The sequence below is a fragment of the Dromiciops gliroides genome, chromosome 4 (genome assembly GCF_019393635.1).
Source record: "Dromiciops gliroides isolate mDroGli1 chromosome 4, mDroGli1.pri, whole genome shotgun sequence".
NCBI lineage: Eukaryota > Metazoa > Chordata > Mammalia > Microbiotheria > Microbiotheriidae > Dromiciops > Dromiciops gliroides.
The window spans coordinates 441,508,072-441,528,338 of NC_057864.1; the positions used below are offsets into that span (position 1 = coordinate 441,508,072).

Here is a 20,267-nt window from a genome sequence, read left to right on the forward strand (position 1 = left end):
TATGCTTTTTTGGGGGGTGGGGGTTCTCTTCTATATCTTAGAGACATGCCTTGGGGAGACAACAGACATACTTATGACGATTCCTAGATCTACTTGAACAAGGAAGTCATCATTCACTACTACCCTTCTTTTCTTGCTCTGACCCCTTTTGGGCAGTCTCTCACTTGCTCTCTCCTGTGGACTTTATCATACCTTCGAGAGAAGTTTCCTTGGAGTACTTCTTCCTCTGGGTGGTCTTCTCTTCTTATCCAGCCTCCTAAGTAAAGCGCGGTTTCTTCTGCCTCTCTATTGTACTTTTGTTTGTTTGTTTGTTTTTTTGGTTTTTTTTTTTTGTTTTTGTGGGGCAATGGGGGTTAAGTGACTTGCCCAGGGTCACACAGCTAGTAAGTGTTAAGTGTCTGAGGCTGGATTTGAACTCAGGTACTCCTGAATCCAGGGCCAGCGCTTTAACCACTGCGCCATCTAGCTGCCCCCTCTATTGTACTTTTTGTCCACATTTATTTCTTTGTCCCCAACCTTCACTGTCTTCTTCACTTGGAAGTTACCTTCACCAGTGGAATCACAGGTCTAGCTTCCACTGGATACTGCAAACAGATTAATTTAGACACACTTGACTATGTACACTAAATCCTAGACTTTGAAATAGCGTGCAAGATAGCTTTCTCTCCCAAAAACATGAATTATAGGTTGGTAGTCTACAATGTTTGCATGGACTTCTGTTCAGCCAAATAAATGATCCCAACTTGTTGCCCTGGCCATCCTTCTCATATTCCTTCCCTCTTGGTAATTGAAGTACAGTTGTATACTTCAGAGGATCTATTAACATAAACTTATTATTAGTTTATTTCTAATCCTATACTGAAAGAGCCCTTTGATATTAAACTCCAAACTTATGTACTTAGTTTAACAAAGCTCTCAGAGGGAATTCCCATTATATAGTATTTGTTATAGGAAACCACGTTTTACACTCAGCTGTATTGCCTTCTCATCATGTCAGAATTAACAATGTTTGTTATAGAGAAGCAACCTGAAGAAGATGATTCACAGACCTTCATTTCAACGCAGAATGGATCTCCCCGAATGAACCGGGCAGAAGGCACAACTAGGCCTCCTCAGGAGGCATATGATGTTGTCTTGCAGCGTAAAGAAAATGAAGGATTTGGCTTTGTCATCCTTACCTCCAAAAACAAACCACCTCCTGGAGGTAAGTTCTCCTATACAACTTTTTCTCTATTTTTACCCTTGTCTTGGTTTATGAGTTTACCACTGGACCTTGTGAGATTAATTATGATTTATTCTATTTATAATTTTTTTCCTTACTCTTCCAGAAAATGTTGAATATTTTCCTTATTTTGAAAACTGTAAAACCTGTATCAATCTGAAGTTTCTTTGAGGTTTCAGAGTACTGGAAAGCCCAGATTGGTTCCTTTATTTCCTCTTCACAACCTCAAGGAAATACCAATTAATGGCTCAATCTACATCAAGATTATGCCACCATAGCACAGAATATCTCAGAATCCTGGCTTACTGGATTCAATGAAAAGCATAATATGTGGGAAAAAAAATGAAAGGACAGAGACTCCAAATTTACAATAAGAACTCTCTCTGAGGACATGAATGAAGTACCAATGCTGATAGCAGTTGGAGAACAAACCTAGATAAAAGAAATCCCAATCCCAGAATATCATGAAAGAAATGTCTCTTCCATGTCATTTAAAAGTAAATGATAGGGGCAGCTAGGTGGCGCAGTGGATAAAGCACTGGCCCTGGATTCAGAAGTTCCTGAGTTCAACTCCGGCCTCAGACACTTGACACTTACTAGCTGTGTGACCTTGGTCAAGTCACTTAAGCCCCATTGCCCCACAAAAACAAAAACAAAAACAAAAGTAAATGATAGTAGGGGCAGCTAGGTGGCACAGTGGATAGAGCACTGGCCCTGGAGTCAGGAGTACCTGAGTTCAAATCCAGCCTCAGACACTTAACACTTACTAGCTGTGTGACCCTGGGCAAGTCACTTAACCCCAATTGCCTCACTAAAAAAAATAAAAGTAAATGATAGGGCAGCTAGGTGGCGCAGTGGATAGAGCACAGGCCTTGGAGTCAGGAGGACCTGAGTTCAAATCCAACCTCAGACATTTAACACTTACTAGCTGTGTGACCCTAGGCAAGTCACTTAGCCCCAATTGCCTCACTTTTAAAAAAATGATATATTTATGATATTTAATGCCTTTGCTGAAGAATGAAAGACATTTCTCCTTTAAATACATGTTCTGTTCAAAAGTAAATTTTAGTGAAAATCTTTATAAATTTGTCTATTCTGAATATATGAATAAACATCACTAGCCCATTTTGGCAGAATAATCTCTTCTGAGAAATTTTAAAAATAGTTATAGAGTCTCTCAGAAAAGGAAAAGATTACTTCCCCATACTCTCCCATTGACATTCCTAACATCTTCATAATTCAGAGCTATTAGTATATAAGAAATCCATGATTTATTTTGATGTCAAAAGTGATTATCTGGGGCGGCTAGGTGGCGCAGTGGATAAAGCACTAGCCCTGGATTCAGGAGTACCTGAGTTCAAATCCGGCCCCAGACACTTGACACTTACTAGCTGTGCGACCCTGGGCAAGTCACTTAACCTCCATTGCCCTGCAAAAAAAAGAAAAAGTGATTATCTTAAATATGATAAAACTAAGAGGAATGTAGGTATAAATTCAAATTAACACTATGATTAAAAAACAAACAAAAAACTTTGTTAACATAATGTTCTCCATGCCAGTGAGTCTGATTTTTCTGCTGGATACCAAGATATATTTAAATTAATACCTTACTAGGGAAAGAACACTTTCAGAAAAGAATTGTAAGCCAAACTATTTTAAGAAAACATTTCTAAAATTAATGTAAGTGTATGATGGAAGAAGATACCACAGCATAGATGAATTATTAGCATACTACACAGTCAGTGCTTACTGACTTCCATTTTCCAAAAGCAGTTGCTATGGCAACACTTGGAACTGTAACCATCAATGATGTAGTGAAGATCATTATGTGGCATGCACCAGAAAAATGGAAGAGAAGCTTTTAAGTGGATTTCATGTATCATTGTAGATTAAGATTTAAAAAAAAATAATAATAATAATGAATAGTCATATTTTAACTCTAACACTATAGAGTAATCTATGATGTCCTGGTCTATGAGCTCGTGAGAGATTATAAGGATTCTTAATTTCCTAAATCTCTTTCTATTAAGATAGAGTCAGTTATTGAAGATAGAACTTAACCAGTACTGAAGGGGAAGAGGAAGACAATTAGGATCTAGTAAATTGCATTATAAATGATTTAAACATTAAAATTTTTTAAGAAGCTAGTTTGTAGACATACTTTAAATGTTACATTTTAGCTAGCAAAAAGATGAATTCTTTGCCCCTTCCCTTTGAGATGTACTTATGCTTTTAAGAAACTCTGAAAGTACATAAATGCAAATTCTTGAGTAACGAGGTGGGAAAGAAAACTCAATTAAAATGTAAAATTGAAGCAGCAGTTAATGTTCAGTAGGAAATGAGTGTTTGCAGCTCATTAATTATCAGCCTGAATAGTAAATTAGTCTCAGGTTGTTGATGAATTTTATAAAGTACTCGAGATTTCTAGTTATGGTATAAAATATGAGTTGATAACTTCAATGAAATGCTAGTTGATAAATCTCATCCACAGTCAAACTCTGCAAGCACCCTTCCCCAAATGATATCTACTGTGGGTAGATGGTGGTCATTTTGATGTTAGATATTACCTCCTCACAGAGAGGTTTCCAGTCCAATCCGCTAAACATGTATTAATTTTCTACTATATATCAGGCAATGATTAAAAAGAAAGATCGTCCCTGCCCTCTAGGAGCTTATTGCCTCTCTGAAAGGGGGAGACAATATACAGGAAGAGGCACAGCAATGGAGGGGCGAGTGCAGGGAGACCGAGGGGAACCCTGCTCAGGGCATCTTGTTCCATGGACTTGAAACCAGGCAGAGTAGTAGATGTAAAGTGGACTGAGCTCAGTGTCCAGTTTGTGCATTCTGTAAAGAAAGACATTGGAAAGAGCTTAGTACTCTGTCCTCCCACCCTCCAATCATGGGGAGAAGAGGCTGAGGGAGGTGATATCAATCAAGGCTTGAGTTAGCAGCATGATGGGAGATTAGAAGTGATGAGCTTAGGGGCAGCTAGATGGCACAGTGGATAGAGCACCAGCCCTGGAGTCAGGAGGACCTGAGTTCAAATCCAGTCTCAGACACTTAACACTTACTGGCTGTGTGACCCTGGACAAGTCACTTAACTCCAATTGCCTCACCAAAAAAAAAAAGAAATGATGAGATTATCCTGGGAGAAGGAAATATGAGTATAGGTATATTTAAATAAGCCAGAAAAGATTTAGTCCAGAAAATAATTATCATTACTATAAAGCATAAAAAACATTCAGCCTATACCCTTTATAAATGTTCGTGGGAAAAAGTCATGGCTTCTCCCAAAGCCTCCAAAACCTTGTGATCTAACATTTTAACATTAAAAAATTTGTTTCTGGTGGTATTTTACACATTCAGGCAGCTTGGCCAACAGCCTTCTTCCTTGACTCAAGAAATAAATGTGAATCCAGCAGCCTTAGTGCTGTTGCAGATGGCAGGAGGGTGAATATGACTAGTTCTTTTGTTTTTCGAGGTCAAGAATGTTGAGCCAGTGTCCTGGCTCCCGAATTCATATCGTATAAACAGTGCTAGGTGAACAGAGTGGTTAGGCTTTCATTTAAGATTAAATGTCGGGGCAGCTGGGTGGTGCAGTGGATAGAGCACCGGCCCTGGAGTCAGGAGTACCTGAGTTCAAATCCAGCCTCAGACACTTAACACTTACTAGCTGTGTGACCCTGGGAAAGTCACTTAACCCCAATTGCCTCACTAAAAATTAAAAAAAAAAAAAGATTAAATGTCTCAGGGGGCAGCTAGGTGACGCAGTGGATAAAGCACCGGCCCTGGATTCAAGAGTACCTGAGTTCAAATCTGGCCTCAGACACTTGACACTTACTAGCTGTGTGACTCTAGGCAAGTCACTTAACCCTCATTGCCCCACCAAAAAAAAAAAGATTAAATGTCTCAGTCCTTTTTGTTTACCATGCACATTTTTCTAGCACCTCAGAGGTATGGTGCTACTCTTTCACTGTGTGCTTTCAGTCTAGTTTTATAAAACTAATTTTTTTCTTTAATAAATTATTTTTATATCATAAAAGTATTTTATTATTTTCTAGTTACATGTAGAGATAGTTTTCAACATTTGTTTTCCTAAGTTTTCTAGTTTCAAATTTTTCTCCTTCCCTCCCCAAAACAGCAAGCAATCTGATATAGGTTATATATGTATAATCACATTAAACATATTTCTGCATTAGTCATGCTGTGAAAGAAGAATCAGAGCAAAAGGGGAAAACCTCAAAAAAAAAAAAGTAGAAATAGTATGGTTCAATCTGCATCTAGATTCTACAGTTCTTTTTTTCTGGATTTGGAAAGTATTTTCCATCATGAGTCCCTTGGAACTATCTTGGACCATTGTATTGCTGAGAAGAGTCAAGTCTATCACAGTTGATCAACACACAATGTTGTTGATACTGTGTACAATGTTCTGCTGGTTCTGTTGATCTCACTCAGCATCAGTTCATGTAAGTCCTTCCAGGTTTCTCTGAAATCGTTTCTTACAGCACAATAGTATTCCATTACATTCACATACCACTTGTTCAGCCATTCCCCCAATTGATAGACATCCCCTCGATTTCCAATTCCTTGCCACCACAAAAAGAGCAGCTGTAAATATTTTTGTGCATGTGGGTCCTTTTCCCTTTTTTATGATCTCTTTGGGAAAAAGACCTAATAGTGGTATTACTAGGTCAAAGGGTATGCACAGCTTTATAGCCCTTTGGGCATAGTTCCAAATTGCTCTCCAGAATGGTTGGATCAGTTCACAGCTCCACCAATAATGTGTTAGTTGTAAAACTAATTTTTTTAAAGAGACATTTAAAACTATTGCAAAAGAGAGATCCTTTGTCTAAAGAAAAATATAAAGAGCCCAGAAGGAAGCTGAGAAGTTAACTCCAAAACAGATTCAGGCCAGAAATGAGTGAGACTCTTAAGAGCTCACTGGAACTTTAGATGCCATCTTTTCTACATGCCTCATTTTAAGGGTGTCTAGGTGGCCAAGCGGATAGATTACTGGCCCTGGAGTAAGGAGAACCTGAATTCAAATCCAGCCTCAGACATTTACTAGTCATGTTATCCTCAGCAAGTCACTTAACTCTGCCTCACTTAAAATAAAAAAAGAGACTGTAAATGCCTCATTTCATAGATGAGGACACTAAGTTAGTTAAGTAACTAGACCAAGGCCATAAAGATAATAACATAAGTGGAATTTGAACTTGATCTTCATCAAATCTAGTGTTCTCTCCATTGTACTATGTGTACTGCTTTGTTTATGTCAACTGGATGGTAAATCTGTCTTTGAACTTAGTGGAACAGCCAAGCACAGTAAGACTGTCCTGTAAATTTTCCATGTATCCTCTGGGACAAACTCAGGTCTTTGGATATTAATTTTTTAATTATTTTTTTAATATTGACACTTTTTGTTATACCTACAAATAGAAAGCAGCAGAATTGTAATGCATTATCTTAACTACATTTTACCTTGTTGGGAAAGGCCAATTTTGCGTGGATGTTTCTGAATTTGATGAAACACTTTATTTTCCTAGGAAGTAGGACCATGTTTTTGCTAAAGATAGGTTATACTTAATAGTAATAGAGTAATATTTCTTGTGACTTTGGCGTGTATTTTTTTGAATTTATGACTAATTGATAATGAAATATTTTTATTTAACAAACTGACTTATTTTCTACTGAATTCTGGTTTAAATTGTCTACTCCCTAAGATATTAAGTGTGATCATTTGAGAAACAACAACAAACACTCATTGATTGCCTCCATTTCTTTGCCCCCTACTCTCTTCTCAATTTCTTACTATCTGGCTTCCAACCCCACCACATTTCTGGAATTGCTTTCTCGAGTGTTATCAATCATCTCTTAACTGCTAGGTACAGTGGCTTTTTCTCTATCTATGTTCTACTTAACCTCTCTGCAGGTTTTGCCACTGAAAGGTATTCCCTTCTCCTGATTATTCTCTCATCCTCTTGACTTCTATGACGCCGCTGTCTCTTGCCTTTCTGACTGTTCGTTCTCAGTTCCCTGTGCTTTGTCATCATTTTTCCATCCACTAAGAGTGAGCTTCTCCATGTCTGAGTGAGTCTCTGCCATGTGTGGGATGTGCTCCCTTTTGGAATCTCAAGTTCATTTCAAAACAGTGCCAGTTCCACTTGATAAATAAAACCTTTTTTGATCTTGTTACCCTTTGCCGAGTTGTGAGGGTTAAAACTGGTCATACCATTGATTTTGCCATCACCTCCCAGAGTATCACTTGCATACTCCTGAAAGCCAGAGTTCCTTTATCAGATATATTTTATATCATTCCCTCTAGTCCCTGTATTTCTCAGTGATTTTCCAAGCCATCACCCCTGCCCTGGCTACACTCTCCTCCTTTCCTTCTCTCAACTCCTTGGTGAACCAGTTACAACTTATATTCAAATCCTTTGCCCCCTTCTGTCACCACTCATGCCTTGTCAAACCCCAGCCTTGGATTACTTCCACAACCTGCTCCCTTTCCTCCTTATTTGCATGCTGCCAAATGGGACCAGGAAAAATCTTAGCACCATGCAGAGTCAGTTACATATGTTATGTTGCATAGTCTCCAGTGGGCCCTCACTGCAGGAAGGCCATCCCTTTACACCTTCCTAATCAACTCACTCTCCTACTCACCACAGCAACTTTTCCAAACATTTTTCATCCCTCCTCAAACCTCCTCTGGCACCTCCTCCCTCCAGTGCCCCAGCCAAGAACCTGGCTTCAGACTTTAATGAAATAATTGAGGCTGTTTAACAAGAGCTTCCTCTTCCTTACTTCTCATCTCAAATCACTCAGATGTGTTCCCCCACTATTTCCTCCACCCCATCTCACATAAAGAGGTACCCCTGCTCCTTGCTAAGACTAATCCTTCTACATGCACCCTTGGTCCCATACCCTTCTGTCTTCTCTAGCCAGTTATCCACTCCACCATCTCCACACTCTTACTAATCTCCAGTCTGCCTCTGTCTGTAGGCTGCTTCGTTCTGCCTACAAACATGCCCCTGCTTCCTCTGTCTTCAAAAAAACCCTCATTTGGATCTAACCATCCCCATTCCCTCCTCCTTTTCATGGCTAAAGTCCTTGAGAAAGTCATCTGCACTAAGTGTGTCCCCTTCCAGTACTGTCTTCAAATTTTAAACTCTGCTGTCTGGCTTCTAAGTTACTAATGATCTCTTAATTGCACAAAATGGCCTTTTCTCAGTCCTCATCCTTCTTGACCTCTCTGCAGCCTCTTCTCCTGCATCTTCTCTTCTTTCTTGATTTTTGTGACACTGCTCTCTCCTTGTGCTCTTCCCACCTTTGTGACAGCTCTATCAGAATCTCCTTTGTTGATTCTGCCTTCACTTCAAACTCACTAACTATGGGTGCCCACAGGGGTCTTCCCTTGGCCCTCTCTTTTCCCGCTATACCATTTTACTTGGCAGTTCCCACTTGGTTCAGTTATCATCTTTATGCAGGTGCATCTCAGCTTTATTTGTCCATCCCTAACCTCTCTACTGACCTCCAGTCTTGCTTCATCAACTGCCTACTGAACTGGATGTTCAAATTCAACATGTCTAAAACCGACCTCATTATATTTCCCCCCAATCCCTTATAAATCTCATTCAAACTTCCAGACTACTGTTGAGGGTACCACCATCCTTCCACTTATCTGGGTTTGAATCCTTAATGTCAACCTCAGCTCTTCACTCACATACCAGAGATCTTTTCTGTTGTTAAATCTTGTCCCTTCTCCCTTCACATCTTTTGTATCCATTACCTTTCTCCCCCACCTGGCCCTTATTCAACTACTGCCCTGGTGCAGACCCTCATCATTTTATACCTGGACTATTAAAGTAGCCTCCTAATTAATGTACCTGCCTCAGGTTGGTTTCTCCCCACTCTGGTCCATCTTCTAGTCAAGTTTCCAGATCTGATCCTATCACTCCCCTCTTCAGTAAACTCCCACGGCTCCATGTTTATTTACCTCAAGAGCAGAAGACAAGATCTTCTCCACAAACAGGCCCCTTTCTACCTTTCCAGTTTTCTTACCCTTTATTCCCCTCTTCATACTCTTGGATCCAGTAACACTGGCCTTGCTGTTACTCACGTATAACACTCCTTCTCCCAAATCCCTTCCTTTTCTCTAACTGGGATGTACTCCCTTCTCACCACTACCTCTTCCCTGGCTTCCTTCAAGACTTGGATCATATCCCACCTTCTGCAAGAGACTCTCCCTCCCATCTTGCTTTAGTCATCGTCGTTCCTCATAAACTGACTTCCCCTTATAGAATTTTAGGCTGTGGGACCTGCCTATCCTTTCTCAGAAACCTATGAAATCTGCCTTTCTGAACCCTCAGATGTGTATCAGATTATATTTAGCTTTCTGCTTCCTCCGTATCATAAATTTTAACATCAAATGCACTCACAGGAAGGTATAAAAGTATCGTAAGTGCTATATCAACGTTAGCTGCTATGTTGCTGTTAATTATTAATGATTTGGAACCATTGTTAATAGTTTGAAATTCTTTTTTGAAACATATTTGTTCATATTCTTTGACTTCTTATCTATTAGGAAATGGATTTTAAGGTGATCTATGTTAGTTTCCTTTATATACTGCATATTTGACCCTTACTTGATATATTTGATGGAACATAGTTTCATTGGTTTTGTTAGTGTTTAAGATTTTCAATTGTGTGTAATAGGAATTATCTATTTTATCTCTGTGATCATTTCTATCTTTTGTTTGGTTAGGAATTCTTGTCCTAGACATAATTATGAAAGGTACCTGATCTGGTTCTCTTCTAATTTTTTTAAAATAAAGTGGCCTTTATATTCACGTTACCCTAGTATATCTTAATATACAGTGCCATTCTGATTCCACCCCCATCTATCTATCCTGTTTTTATTTATCCTTTTTCTTGTGAATAAATTATATTCTTCCAGAGCTATATGACTGCCATGGGTCTCAACCTACCATTTCTTTTTTGGGACCTACGCATTCAATTTTGTCTCCTTGCAAAGGTTGCTCTAGTTCACCCTGCTCACTACCCAGACTTTTATAATTCTCCTGGATCCTGCCCACCACAGATTTCAAGGTGACTACCTCTATTCTTCTTCCTTAATCATACTTATTCCCCATGTTATCTTGATAACGTGTGTGTGTACACACACAGATATATACATATACATGTATATATGTGTATATGTTTGTATGTATAGGCATTTTCCTCCATCTTTTTCAGTTATTGATTAGATTTGTATAACTCTGCAAATCCATTCTTACCAACTCTTGTTAAGTAGACTCTTTGCAAGAGTCTGTCATCCCTTTCATCTGTTATTTACTTCCCAAATCTGCCTTTATCTTTTGAACAGCTTGAAATTGAATGGTAACAATGATAAAAACACCACCTGTGGGGCAGGTAGGTGGCACAGTAGGTAGAGCACTGGTCCTGGAGTCAGGAGTACCTGAGTTCAAATCCAGCCTCAGACACTTAACACTTACTAGCTGTGTGACCCTGGACAAGTCACTTAACCCCAATTGCCTCACTAAAAAAACAAAAAAAACACAACCTGTGTAAATCTTCAGTCTCCTGCCCAAGTCTCCATTATCACTAACAGTGCTTTCTACCTTATTTCTTGTCATGTTATTTGTATCCACATGAACCATCAAAAGTGGCTGTTTGTTGTCTGGTTTGATGAGTCTTGAGAGGTTTTCCTTAATATCCTGAATATATGCCTCAGGAAGCCACAAGACATTGCTGTTGTTGTTATCAGATCAACAGAGAACACTACCATTATTAGTCTCTCCTTCCTCTGATCCTTACTTGATCATCTCTCATTCTCAAGGAATTTGTAGGTTCTCCTCATTATTCTTGGGAGAAAAAGAATCTATTCCTTCCTTAGGGGGTTCAACCGCCTCCTTCTTCAGGAAGAGCCTCCTCTATTGGGAAATCAGAATGTTGAATATTGGACCTTATCCACTGCTTGTCTCCCTGTGTCCTCTCTGCTGGTGTCTGTGGTCTCTGCCTTGGTGGATATATGTGAACTATTATTCTACCCCCAGCCCACCTTCAGTTTAAGCTCTCTTCACTGGATTAACATCTCCAAGCAACTACATTCAGAATCTCAGATTTAGAAGGAGCTTTAGAGGCTATTCAGTCCAACACTTACCTGACCAAGATTCCATATATAAAATCTCCAACAAATGGCCATTTATGTGACTATCTCCAGTAATGTAGTAACATTGCAGGGAATTTTCTTTTGAAGGTGTCTTTAATTCAGCTTTATGCCTTTTTCCTCTGAGCATGGCTTAGTGGGAACTGATTGAACACCAGAATTAATGTGTTTCCCAATCATTTTGCTTTCTATCCTTGTTCTATCTTTGACTGTCCAAAGAACTACCTCTTATTTAGGCATCACAATGGATCTGCAAGTCTTAGTTTTCTTTCTTTATTTGCCTACTTTTCATTAGACTTCTGTAATTTTAAATTGCTGAATTGTGATTGTCAGGTAAATAAAACTAGTATATTTCCTTGTTACCTGCCTTTTAGTGCTGAGTATTTGGGTTATATGGCCATTCTGTTTACTATACCAGGACCTCTGATTAGTAGCCACCAGTCAAAATTCTTTGTGGTACTAGATGCCCTTTCAACTATTACCTAGATGCTTCTGGAAGCTGAAATGCATTTTCTTGATTTCTTAGTGATTCCTCATAAAATTGGACGTGTCATTGAAGGAAGTCCAGCAGATCGCTGTGGGAAACTGAAAGTGGGAGATCGGATCTCTGCAGTGAATGGGAAGTCCATCATTGAACTATCCCATGATAACATTGTACAGCTCATCAAAGATGCCGGTATCACTGTCACACTGACCGTCATTGCTGAGGATGGTAAGATGGATGGGTTAGTCAGCAAGCATTTATTCAATGCTTACTATGTGCTATGCACTGAAATAAGCTCTGGGGATACAAAGAAAGACAAAAATAGCCTTACCCATGAGGAGCTTACATTCTAATTGGGAAACAACATGTAAATAGCTATAAACTTTATACAGAGTCAGTGGAAGGCAAGACTGATCATGTGAAAGTATGCTTAAAGAAGGTACAGGAAAATCCTGCTGCCAGGAAATCCAGAATTGCTGTGGTAACAGAGCAGTTTATAAAACCCCAAGGTCTCATTTTGCACCTTTCCTATTTAATGAACTTAAAAGGCAGTTTATTATTACATTGTCAGCAGTAAAATAACCCCAGTAGTAATTAACATCCATATATATGTCTATTTATGTTGAGCATAGAGACAAGTTGGGAGGAAGGAGGTTGATTGACAATACTTTTTAAAAATCTAAATCTATACTAGAGAGAGAAAAACCTCTAAATAGATCAAAGGAAGTCACCTGATATTAAACTGTTCATGTTAGGTGGATTAAATAGCTTCTTCATAAGACAGAAGAATGACTTAATAAAGAGAAAAGATCTAAGATACTTGGAGATAGTAATTAGGCATAAAACACAACCTAAGATGCTTTTTTTTTTAAAAGGAAGGATATGTTTAAGACATGAAACATATCCTTCCTTGCTTCCATGCTACCTTTCATTAACATAATTTCTAATTAGGAGCAATTCTGAAAGCCTTATTAGATGACATTCTTCATTTGCAAGTAGTAAGGTTTCATGGTTCACATTTCATTTCTCCTTAGTTTCTAAAGTCAATAGGAGAACCTAAAAGAAAACCAGAGAAGGATGTAGGGATCAGACTTCAACTTTAAAAGATCTGATCTACAAGGAAAAGAAATTTCTCAACACTTTTCTGGAAGCTACAGTCTTTTTTTTTTTAATCTTTTAAATCCAGTTAATCTTATCAAGTCCTGTTAAAATATATTTTTTTTAATATCCCTTCCTCTTGGTACAACCCCCTGGTTCCAGACTTCTGTTTCTGTACACCCACAGTCTCAATAATCTTCTCACTAGTCTCTCTGATTCCAATTGGTTCCTTACTCCAAGACATCTTACACACTGTTGCCAGTTTAGTCTTATTCAGACACATTTTTTATCATGTCACTTTTGTGCTTAAAAACTTTCATTGACTTCTATAAGCTGAATTCCAAACCCCTGATTGTCCATCCAATGTCTTCTCCAGTATAACTTCAACTACCTTTTCCGTTTTCTCTCTCCTTACTTCATTAGTAATCATCCATTCCTACCTGGCTGGTCTGCTTCCCCTTCTTTAAGCGTACTATAAATATCAACACCTCCACGCCTTTGCTCATGCAATTTCTCCCCACCTTGAACAACTTCCTCTTCCATAAAGCCTTCCCTGACCACTGCAGTTTAAACGACTTCTCCTTCCCTTAATCTCCCATCACACTTATTGTCTGTATCACTCATTTAGGATTCTATTGTTATATTTTTATGTGTATGTTCTTTCTCGTGGACTGGATTGTTAGCTACTTGAGAGCAGTAATCATATTATATATCCTTTTGTATTCACAAACACCTTTATCCTGCCATCCTCTGACTCGAAAGGGTCATTCAAGGTAGAAGCAATATGTTGAGCAGAGGTACTCAGCCAAGAAACAAAAGGATATTTGGGGAACAGCATTTAGACTCATTTGACTCAGGCATTAAGTGTATAAAAGGGAATAGTGGACAGTAAAGTTGAAAAGGTAGGTAGATATCACTTAAATCATACTAGACATAAAATGCCAGTATAACTCCTTATATATAAGTTTCTTATTAAATGAGATAAAGAGGAAGGAGTGATAATATCAAATGTTTCTGTGAGATCAGGAAAGAAGAGTACAATAAAAGACCAATGGATTTTGCTATTGCTGTAGGAAATTGTTGGTGACCTTTAAGAGAATAGTTTCAGAGAAAAGAGGAAGCCAGATTTCATAAGTGTCAGGAGTGTGTAGAAAAGCAGTGGGGTCAGACTGTGTAGAATACCTCAAAGTTGTTTTTAGTGAAGGGACAAAGGAGATAGGAAATGATAGCTAGAACTGGTTATAAAGTTGAGGGGAAATTATTTATAGGGCTCAGGAATCATAAACATATTTGTAGACACAGAAGAAAGAACCAATAGGGAGGAGAGAATTAAAGGTGAAAGACAAAGGTGAGATTAGTTACCATCAGGCTCCTGTAACACGCAGGAGATAGTGAAGTCAAGGACAGGAGGGAAAGGAGTTAGCTCTGGAATGGAAAAGGTAGTTCCTGAGTGACAGCAAGGAAGAGAAATGGGTGTAGTTTTGATTAGAAATCAGGGAATTGAGTTATCTCTTCTCTGACCTTAATCTTCTCAGGTTTTCTTCTTTCTTCTTTAAAGTCTATAGGAGAGGGGCAGCTAGGTGGCGCAGCGGATAAAGCACTGGTCCTGAATTCAGAATGACCTGAGTTCAAAACCTGCCTCAGACACTTGACACTTACTTGCTGTGTGACCCTGGACAAGTCACTTAACCCTCATTGCCTGGCCAAAAAAAACAAAACAAAAAATAAAGTCTATAGGAGAGGTGTCAAACATACAGCCCACAGGCTGCATGGAGTCCAAAACATTCCTGAACGTGGTCCAAACAGATTAAAATCAGCCCTCAATTCAGGATGACCTGAGTACAAATCCAGCCTCAGACACTTAACACTTACTAACTGTGTGACCCTGGGCAAGTCATTTAACCCCACTTGCCTCAGCAAAAAAAAAAAAAAAATTGTAGTTGGGAAATATTTAACGAAATAAGTAAAAAGACAATAAAACATAGCTAAAATTGCACTTTAAAACTAAGTCAACATATGCAGCCCCCATTTCTAGACAGAACTGGTCCATAGTATACTTCTGTCATAACTATGTTGCTTCTATTTCTGCATCTTTTTATCATCAGCCAAATATTTACCACCGTACTTGCCTACCTCTGGTTCCTAGACTTCCTTTCATGAATATATCTTTTTTAAAAGTTTTTTTTTTAAGTTTTTTTAAAAACTAAATTTAATTTATTTTCTATTAACAAGAATCTACCTTCTCTCCCTCTGATAAAAAGGAAAAACAAAACATTTGTAACAAGTATGCATGGTCAAGTAAAACACGTTCCCACATTGGCCATGTCCCAATCTATATCCTGAATCCATCTCCTCTCTCGCGCTCTCTCAGGAGGTGGGTAGCATGCTGTGTCATCATTTCTTTGGGAATTATGATTGGTCATTGCATTGATCAAAGAATTTTTAAATCTTTCAATGTTTTTGTTGTATCAATTATTCTCTTGGTTGTATACACTTCATTCTGTATTGGTTTATACATATCTAGTCAATCTTTTCCTGAAACTAATACTTTCATCTTTTCTTATAGTATAATAGTATTACATTACATTGATATATCATAATTTGTTCTGCCATTCCCTAGTTCATGAATACCCCCTTAGTTTCGCATTCTTTCTACCCAAAAAGGGCTACTATAAATATCTTCATATATATGGATCCTTGTTCTCTTTATTTGATCTCTCTTGGGTATAGATATAGTAGTTGTATCACTGAGTCAAAGGGTACGCATAATTTAGGAAATTTGAAGACAGTTTCAAATTGCTTCCCAGGATGGCTAGACCAATTTCCAGCTCCACCAACAGTGTGCAAGTGTCTATCTTCCCATAGCTCCTCCAAAATTTATTTTCCTTTTTTTCCCCTTTCAACTTTTCCATTATGATGGCTATAAAGTAGAACCTCAGAGTTACTCTAATTTTTAGTGATTTGGATTATCTTTTTATATGATTGTTGAGTTTCGATTTTTTTTCCTGAAAAAACTTCCTGTTCATATCCTTTGACTTTTTATCAATTGAGGAAGAGCTCTTATTCTTTTTTTTTTTAATTAATAAAGTATTTTATTTTTTTTCCACTACATGTAAAGATAGTTCTCAACCTTTGTTTATACAAGCTTTCCAATTTCAGATTTTTCTCCCTCCCTCACCCCTCCCCTAGACAGCAGGTAATCTGATATAGGTTATATATATACACACATAATAACATTAATCCTATTTCCGCATTAGTCATGTTATAAGAGAAAAAAAACAGAGCAATGATGGAAAACCTCAAAATAGAAAAGAAACAACAGCACCCAAAACAAAAGAAATAGTATGGTTCATTCAGCATCTATACTCCACAGTTCTTTTTTTTTTTTTTTTCTGGATTTGGAGATCCTCCTCCATCATGAGTTCCTTGGAACTCTTCTGTACCATTGCATTGGTGAGAAGAATATAGTCCATCACAGTAGATCAACACTCAATGTTGATGTTACTGTGTACAATGTTCTTCTAGTTCTGCTCATCTCACTCATCATCAGCCCACGCAAGACCCTCCAGGTTTCTCTGAACTCCTCCTGCTCATCGTTGTCCAGCCATTCCCCAATTGATGGGCACCCCCTCAACTTCCAATTCTTTGCCACCACGTAAAGAGCCCCTATAAATATTTTTGTACATGTGGGTCCCTTTCCCCCTTCCATGATCTCTTTGGGAAAAAGACCCAAAAGTGGTATTGCTGGGTCAAAGGGTATGCACAGCTTTATCGCCCTTTGGGCATAATTCCAAATTGAAGAGCTCTTATTCTTATGAATTGATTCCTATATATTTTAGAAATGAGACCCTTTTAAAATGAAACTTGTTGTGAAGATTTTTCCCAGTTACTTTCTATCCTTTTCATTTTAGCATTAGTTTTGCTTGTTCTAAAACATTTTAAATTTTATGTAATCAGAATTCTTTTCTCTTCTGTGATACTCTCTGGGTCTTCTTTGGTTATGAATTCTTCCCATATCCATAAATTCAAGAGGTAATGTCTTCATTTCTTCTCTATTTGGTCTATGAGATCACTTTTTATGTGTACCCTTTTCTCAGTATATGATGTTATTCTACCTCTACTCCTTCTTACCCATCCTGTTCCAGAGCCATATTCTAGATGATGAGGCTCATCTCACCAAGTATCAATGATACTTATTAGATCAAATTTTCCTCTTCCAATTAAAATATCTAGTTGTTCTTGTTTGTTGGTCTTTCTCTGGCCCACATTTTATACCGTGGTCCAGAAACCCAAATCCCATTCTCAGGTTCTTTTCATTTGTATTAGCACAAGATATAATGGTAAGAGCACTTGCATAGGAGCCAAAAGACCTGGGATCTGGTTTTCATCTCTGAAGTGTCTGTCCAGCATTGGATGGTTTTACATGTGACTGATGAATATAGAGCAATATTTTATATTTATAAAATCCATTCTTTTTCATGATGACTTCTCACTTTTTGTCATCTCAAAATAAGCCATATTCTCTCAGTAGAGCTACAGTTTGGGGTTTCATTAATCACTTTCCAATCTCATTTTACTATACAACAGTAAATTTCTTTAGTACAGAAAAACAAGCTTAAGTATGAAAAATTAAGTTATTTTTGAAGTAGCTATTCTTCCAAATTCTTTACTGTTTGAAGGATTTTCAGATAAACCTGAAAGAAAATGGGTCTGATTTTCACATGATGCAATGAGTACTTCATTTAAAAAAATATTATAATCTATGAAACAGTAAATTTCAGAAATTATTTGAGATGGTTGAACAACTAAAAGTAGAAGGAATATTTAAGTCAGAGAACTTAAACTTGAAATAAAAGATAGAGGGGAACTTCCATGTAACTCAGAAAGAATGAGTTGTCTTTTTTTTTAAATCACCAGCTTGGGGTACATTTTGCTTATCAACAATACTAAAGATTGTATGGGGGCAGGGTTGGGAAAGGTGTTAAAGGAAGGCTTGAAGTTGTCCCACCTATTCTCCTAGCCTCCATGCAATTATTGATTTTGTGTCTACCTCTCTAGCCAAGCCAGATGAAAGCAAAAGCAGTCCTGATTGTCTCAAAACGATAACTAGGCCATACCTATAAATAGCCTCCACTCTGACTTACACTGATGGGCTTGTTGACTTGGCTCTGTTCACTTCTTTTTGCCTTGGCAGGCATTTCTCTATCCTTGTACAAATAAGTTGAAATTTGTGTTGAGACACACAAATGAAAAGAAAGAATGCTTAAAACTGACAAACCTACCTCTCCAGTGGAATGAGGCCAGTAGGGCTAGTCATGGGCCATCAGGAAGAGACTGACCACAAGGTGTCCCCAGGAGTCCCCAAAACATATTCTTGTTGGCTACTAGACATCCTAACTAATGGACTGAGCTACTTTAAAAGATACCATTCAGGGGCAGCTAGGTGGCACAGTGGATAGAGCACCAGCCTTGGATTCAGGAGTACCTGAATTCAAATCAGGCTTCAGACCCTTGACACTTACTAGCCGTATGACCCTGGGCAAGTCAGTTAACCCCAATTGCCTTACCAAAAGATACCATTCAGCTTCTGTGATGACTCTAGCACAAGTAGAGTATGAGTTTTCCAGGTTACATTAAAAAGTTCAAATTACCTGTTGAACAGTTTGCCTACAGGAGAAACATAATACTTAGGAAAAGAGAAGCAGGATTTTTTAGTGGAAAGAATACTGGACTTGGAATTAAAATACCTGGCTTCTAGTTGCAGCCTAGTTCCTTCTAAGCTTTGTGGCCATGGGCAAATTATTTAACCTATCTGAACCTCAATTTCCTCATCTGTTAAATGAGGATAATAATACCTGCATTACCTGCTTCATAAGATTTTGTGAGGAAAATGCTTTGTAAACTATAAAGCACTTATATAAATGTAAACTTCTGTTTTTATCAACAGGTTTATTATTCACCCCATAACTCACACAAAATTCTTAAAGCCTGTGAGCATGTATAGCGGGAATACATATAGTGCTTGGAGCCACACTTTGGCTTCCTTCTTCCATATCTTATCATTCTTGTATGTTAATGTTCTTCCTCCCTCCCCACTCCTTCCCTTTCTCTGTCCCTCTTTTTGTGTATCTCTCCCCTTCTTCATTTCTCCCCCGTCCTGGTCTCTCTCCTGGTCTCTTCCTTTTCCCCCTGCTCTCTCTTTCTCTCCTCTTCCTCCTCCTTTCTTCCCTCCCTCTCCCTTCTTCACTTAGTATGTTATATAAATGTTAGTTGTTATTTGACATGCTCCTATCCCCAATCTTCTCTCTTCTTCCCTTCACCTCCCCTCTTCCCCACATTCATCACATTGCATACATCGAAAAAGAGGTCCCTGAAAGCCAGAAGACTTTCAGTGTTCTTTTGTTGGGTCAAAAAGATGACTGTAGCTTGACTTAGCTTAAAACAAGGCAAAATAAATAATAATGCATGCACTAAAACTTAAAGCTTTCGCCTCCTCTATAGAAATTGCTACTTAGATATAACTACTGTAATCTTTCAGTCCTTGACAGTGTTTCTGTCAGTTCCATTTTATTCCATATGTCAGAAGTTACTTTTCCATAGTAACAGGTTGTTTTAGGCTAAAGCCCGATCTCTAAGTGACCATTTTAGCATTTAAGCTCCATGTTTCAAAATATAGGGTTTAAATGAAATTGGTATATTAGTTCCTAACACTTAACACTAATTTTAGATGCTGTCTGCATCTCTCTTTTTGGATTAAGTCAAGTATTCAGAAGTTAGAGCTTTAAAAACATGAACATGCACTGTATAAAGATCAACTAGTCCTATATCTTCTACTGTTTGGCAAAGTTTTAAATAATGCATTTTGTAAACATGCCTGAGTGTTAGTGTGCTTTGCACATGTTATTTGTTCCTAGAAGGTTTTTGCACATTGAAGTCACATGTCAGAGAGGTGCCTTAGGAAGGTTAACCTACATTTCCTGCAAGATGGGTGAGTGGCTGGCTGTATCTAAGCCCAGCTTTCCTTCCTCACTGCAGAACAACAATGGAGCACAAGTTGTGATAGATCCTTTCTTACTTAAAAAAGCTTCAAGAATGATCCTGGCAACATACCACATCTGCTTTCCTAAAATTAGCCCACTTGAGTATAGATATTCATAGGGGTGGTAACTTGATGGTGAATTCTTTAACCATAACATCATTTAAAACAAAGAAAAATTCAAAATGGCCTTTGTATGGCCCCTTCCACGTATGCATTTATGTTGGCAAAGTCCTGG

General features: G+C 38.1%; 1 protein-coding gene across 4 annotated transcripts in view; it reads left to right on the top strand.

Annotated features, from left to right (window-relative positions):
* The window catches only part of MAGI3 (membrane associated guanylate kinase, WW and PDZ domain containing 3), a 224,895-nt gene that overhangs the window by 189,189 nt on the left and 15,439 nt on the right, over positions 1-20,267 (top strand). For 3 of the 4 annotated variants that reach the window (XM_044002597.1, XM_044002594.1, XM_044002596.1), the window contains exons 15-16: positions 1,019-1,204; positions 11,938-12,123. In XM_044002597.1, coding sequence (XP_043858532.1) covers positions 1,019-1,204; positions 11,938-12,123 — 372 coding nt within the window. The remainder of the gene's footprint in view (positions 1-1,018; positions 1,205-11,937; positions 12,124-20,267) is intronic. The other variant, XM_044002595.1, reaches the window with a different exon arrangement.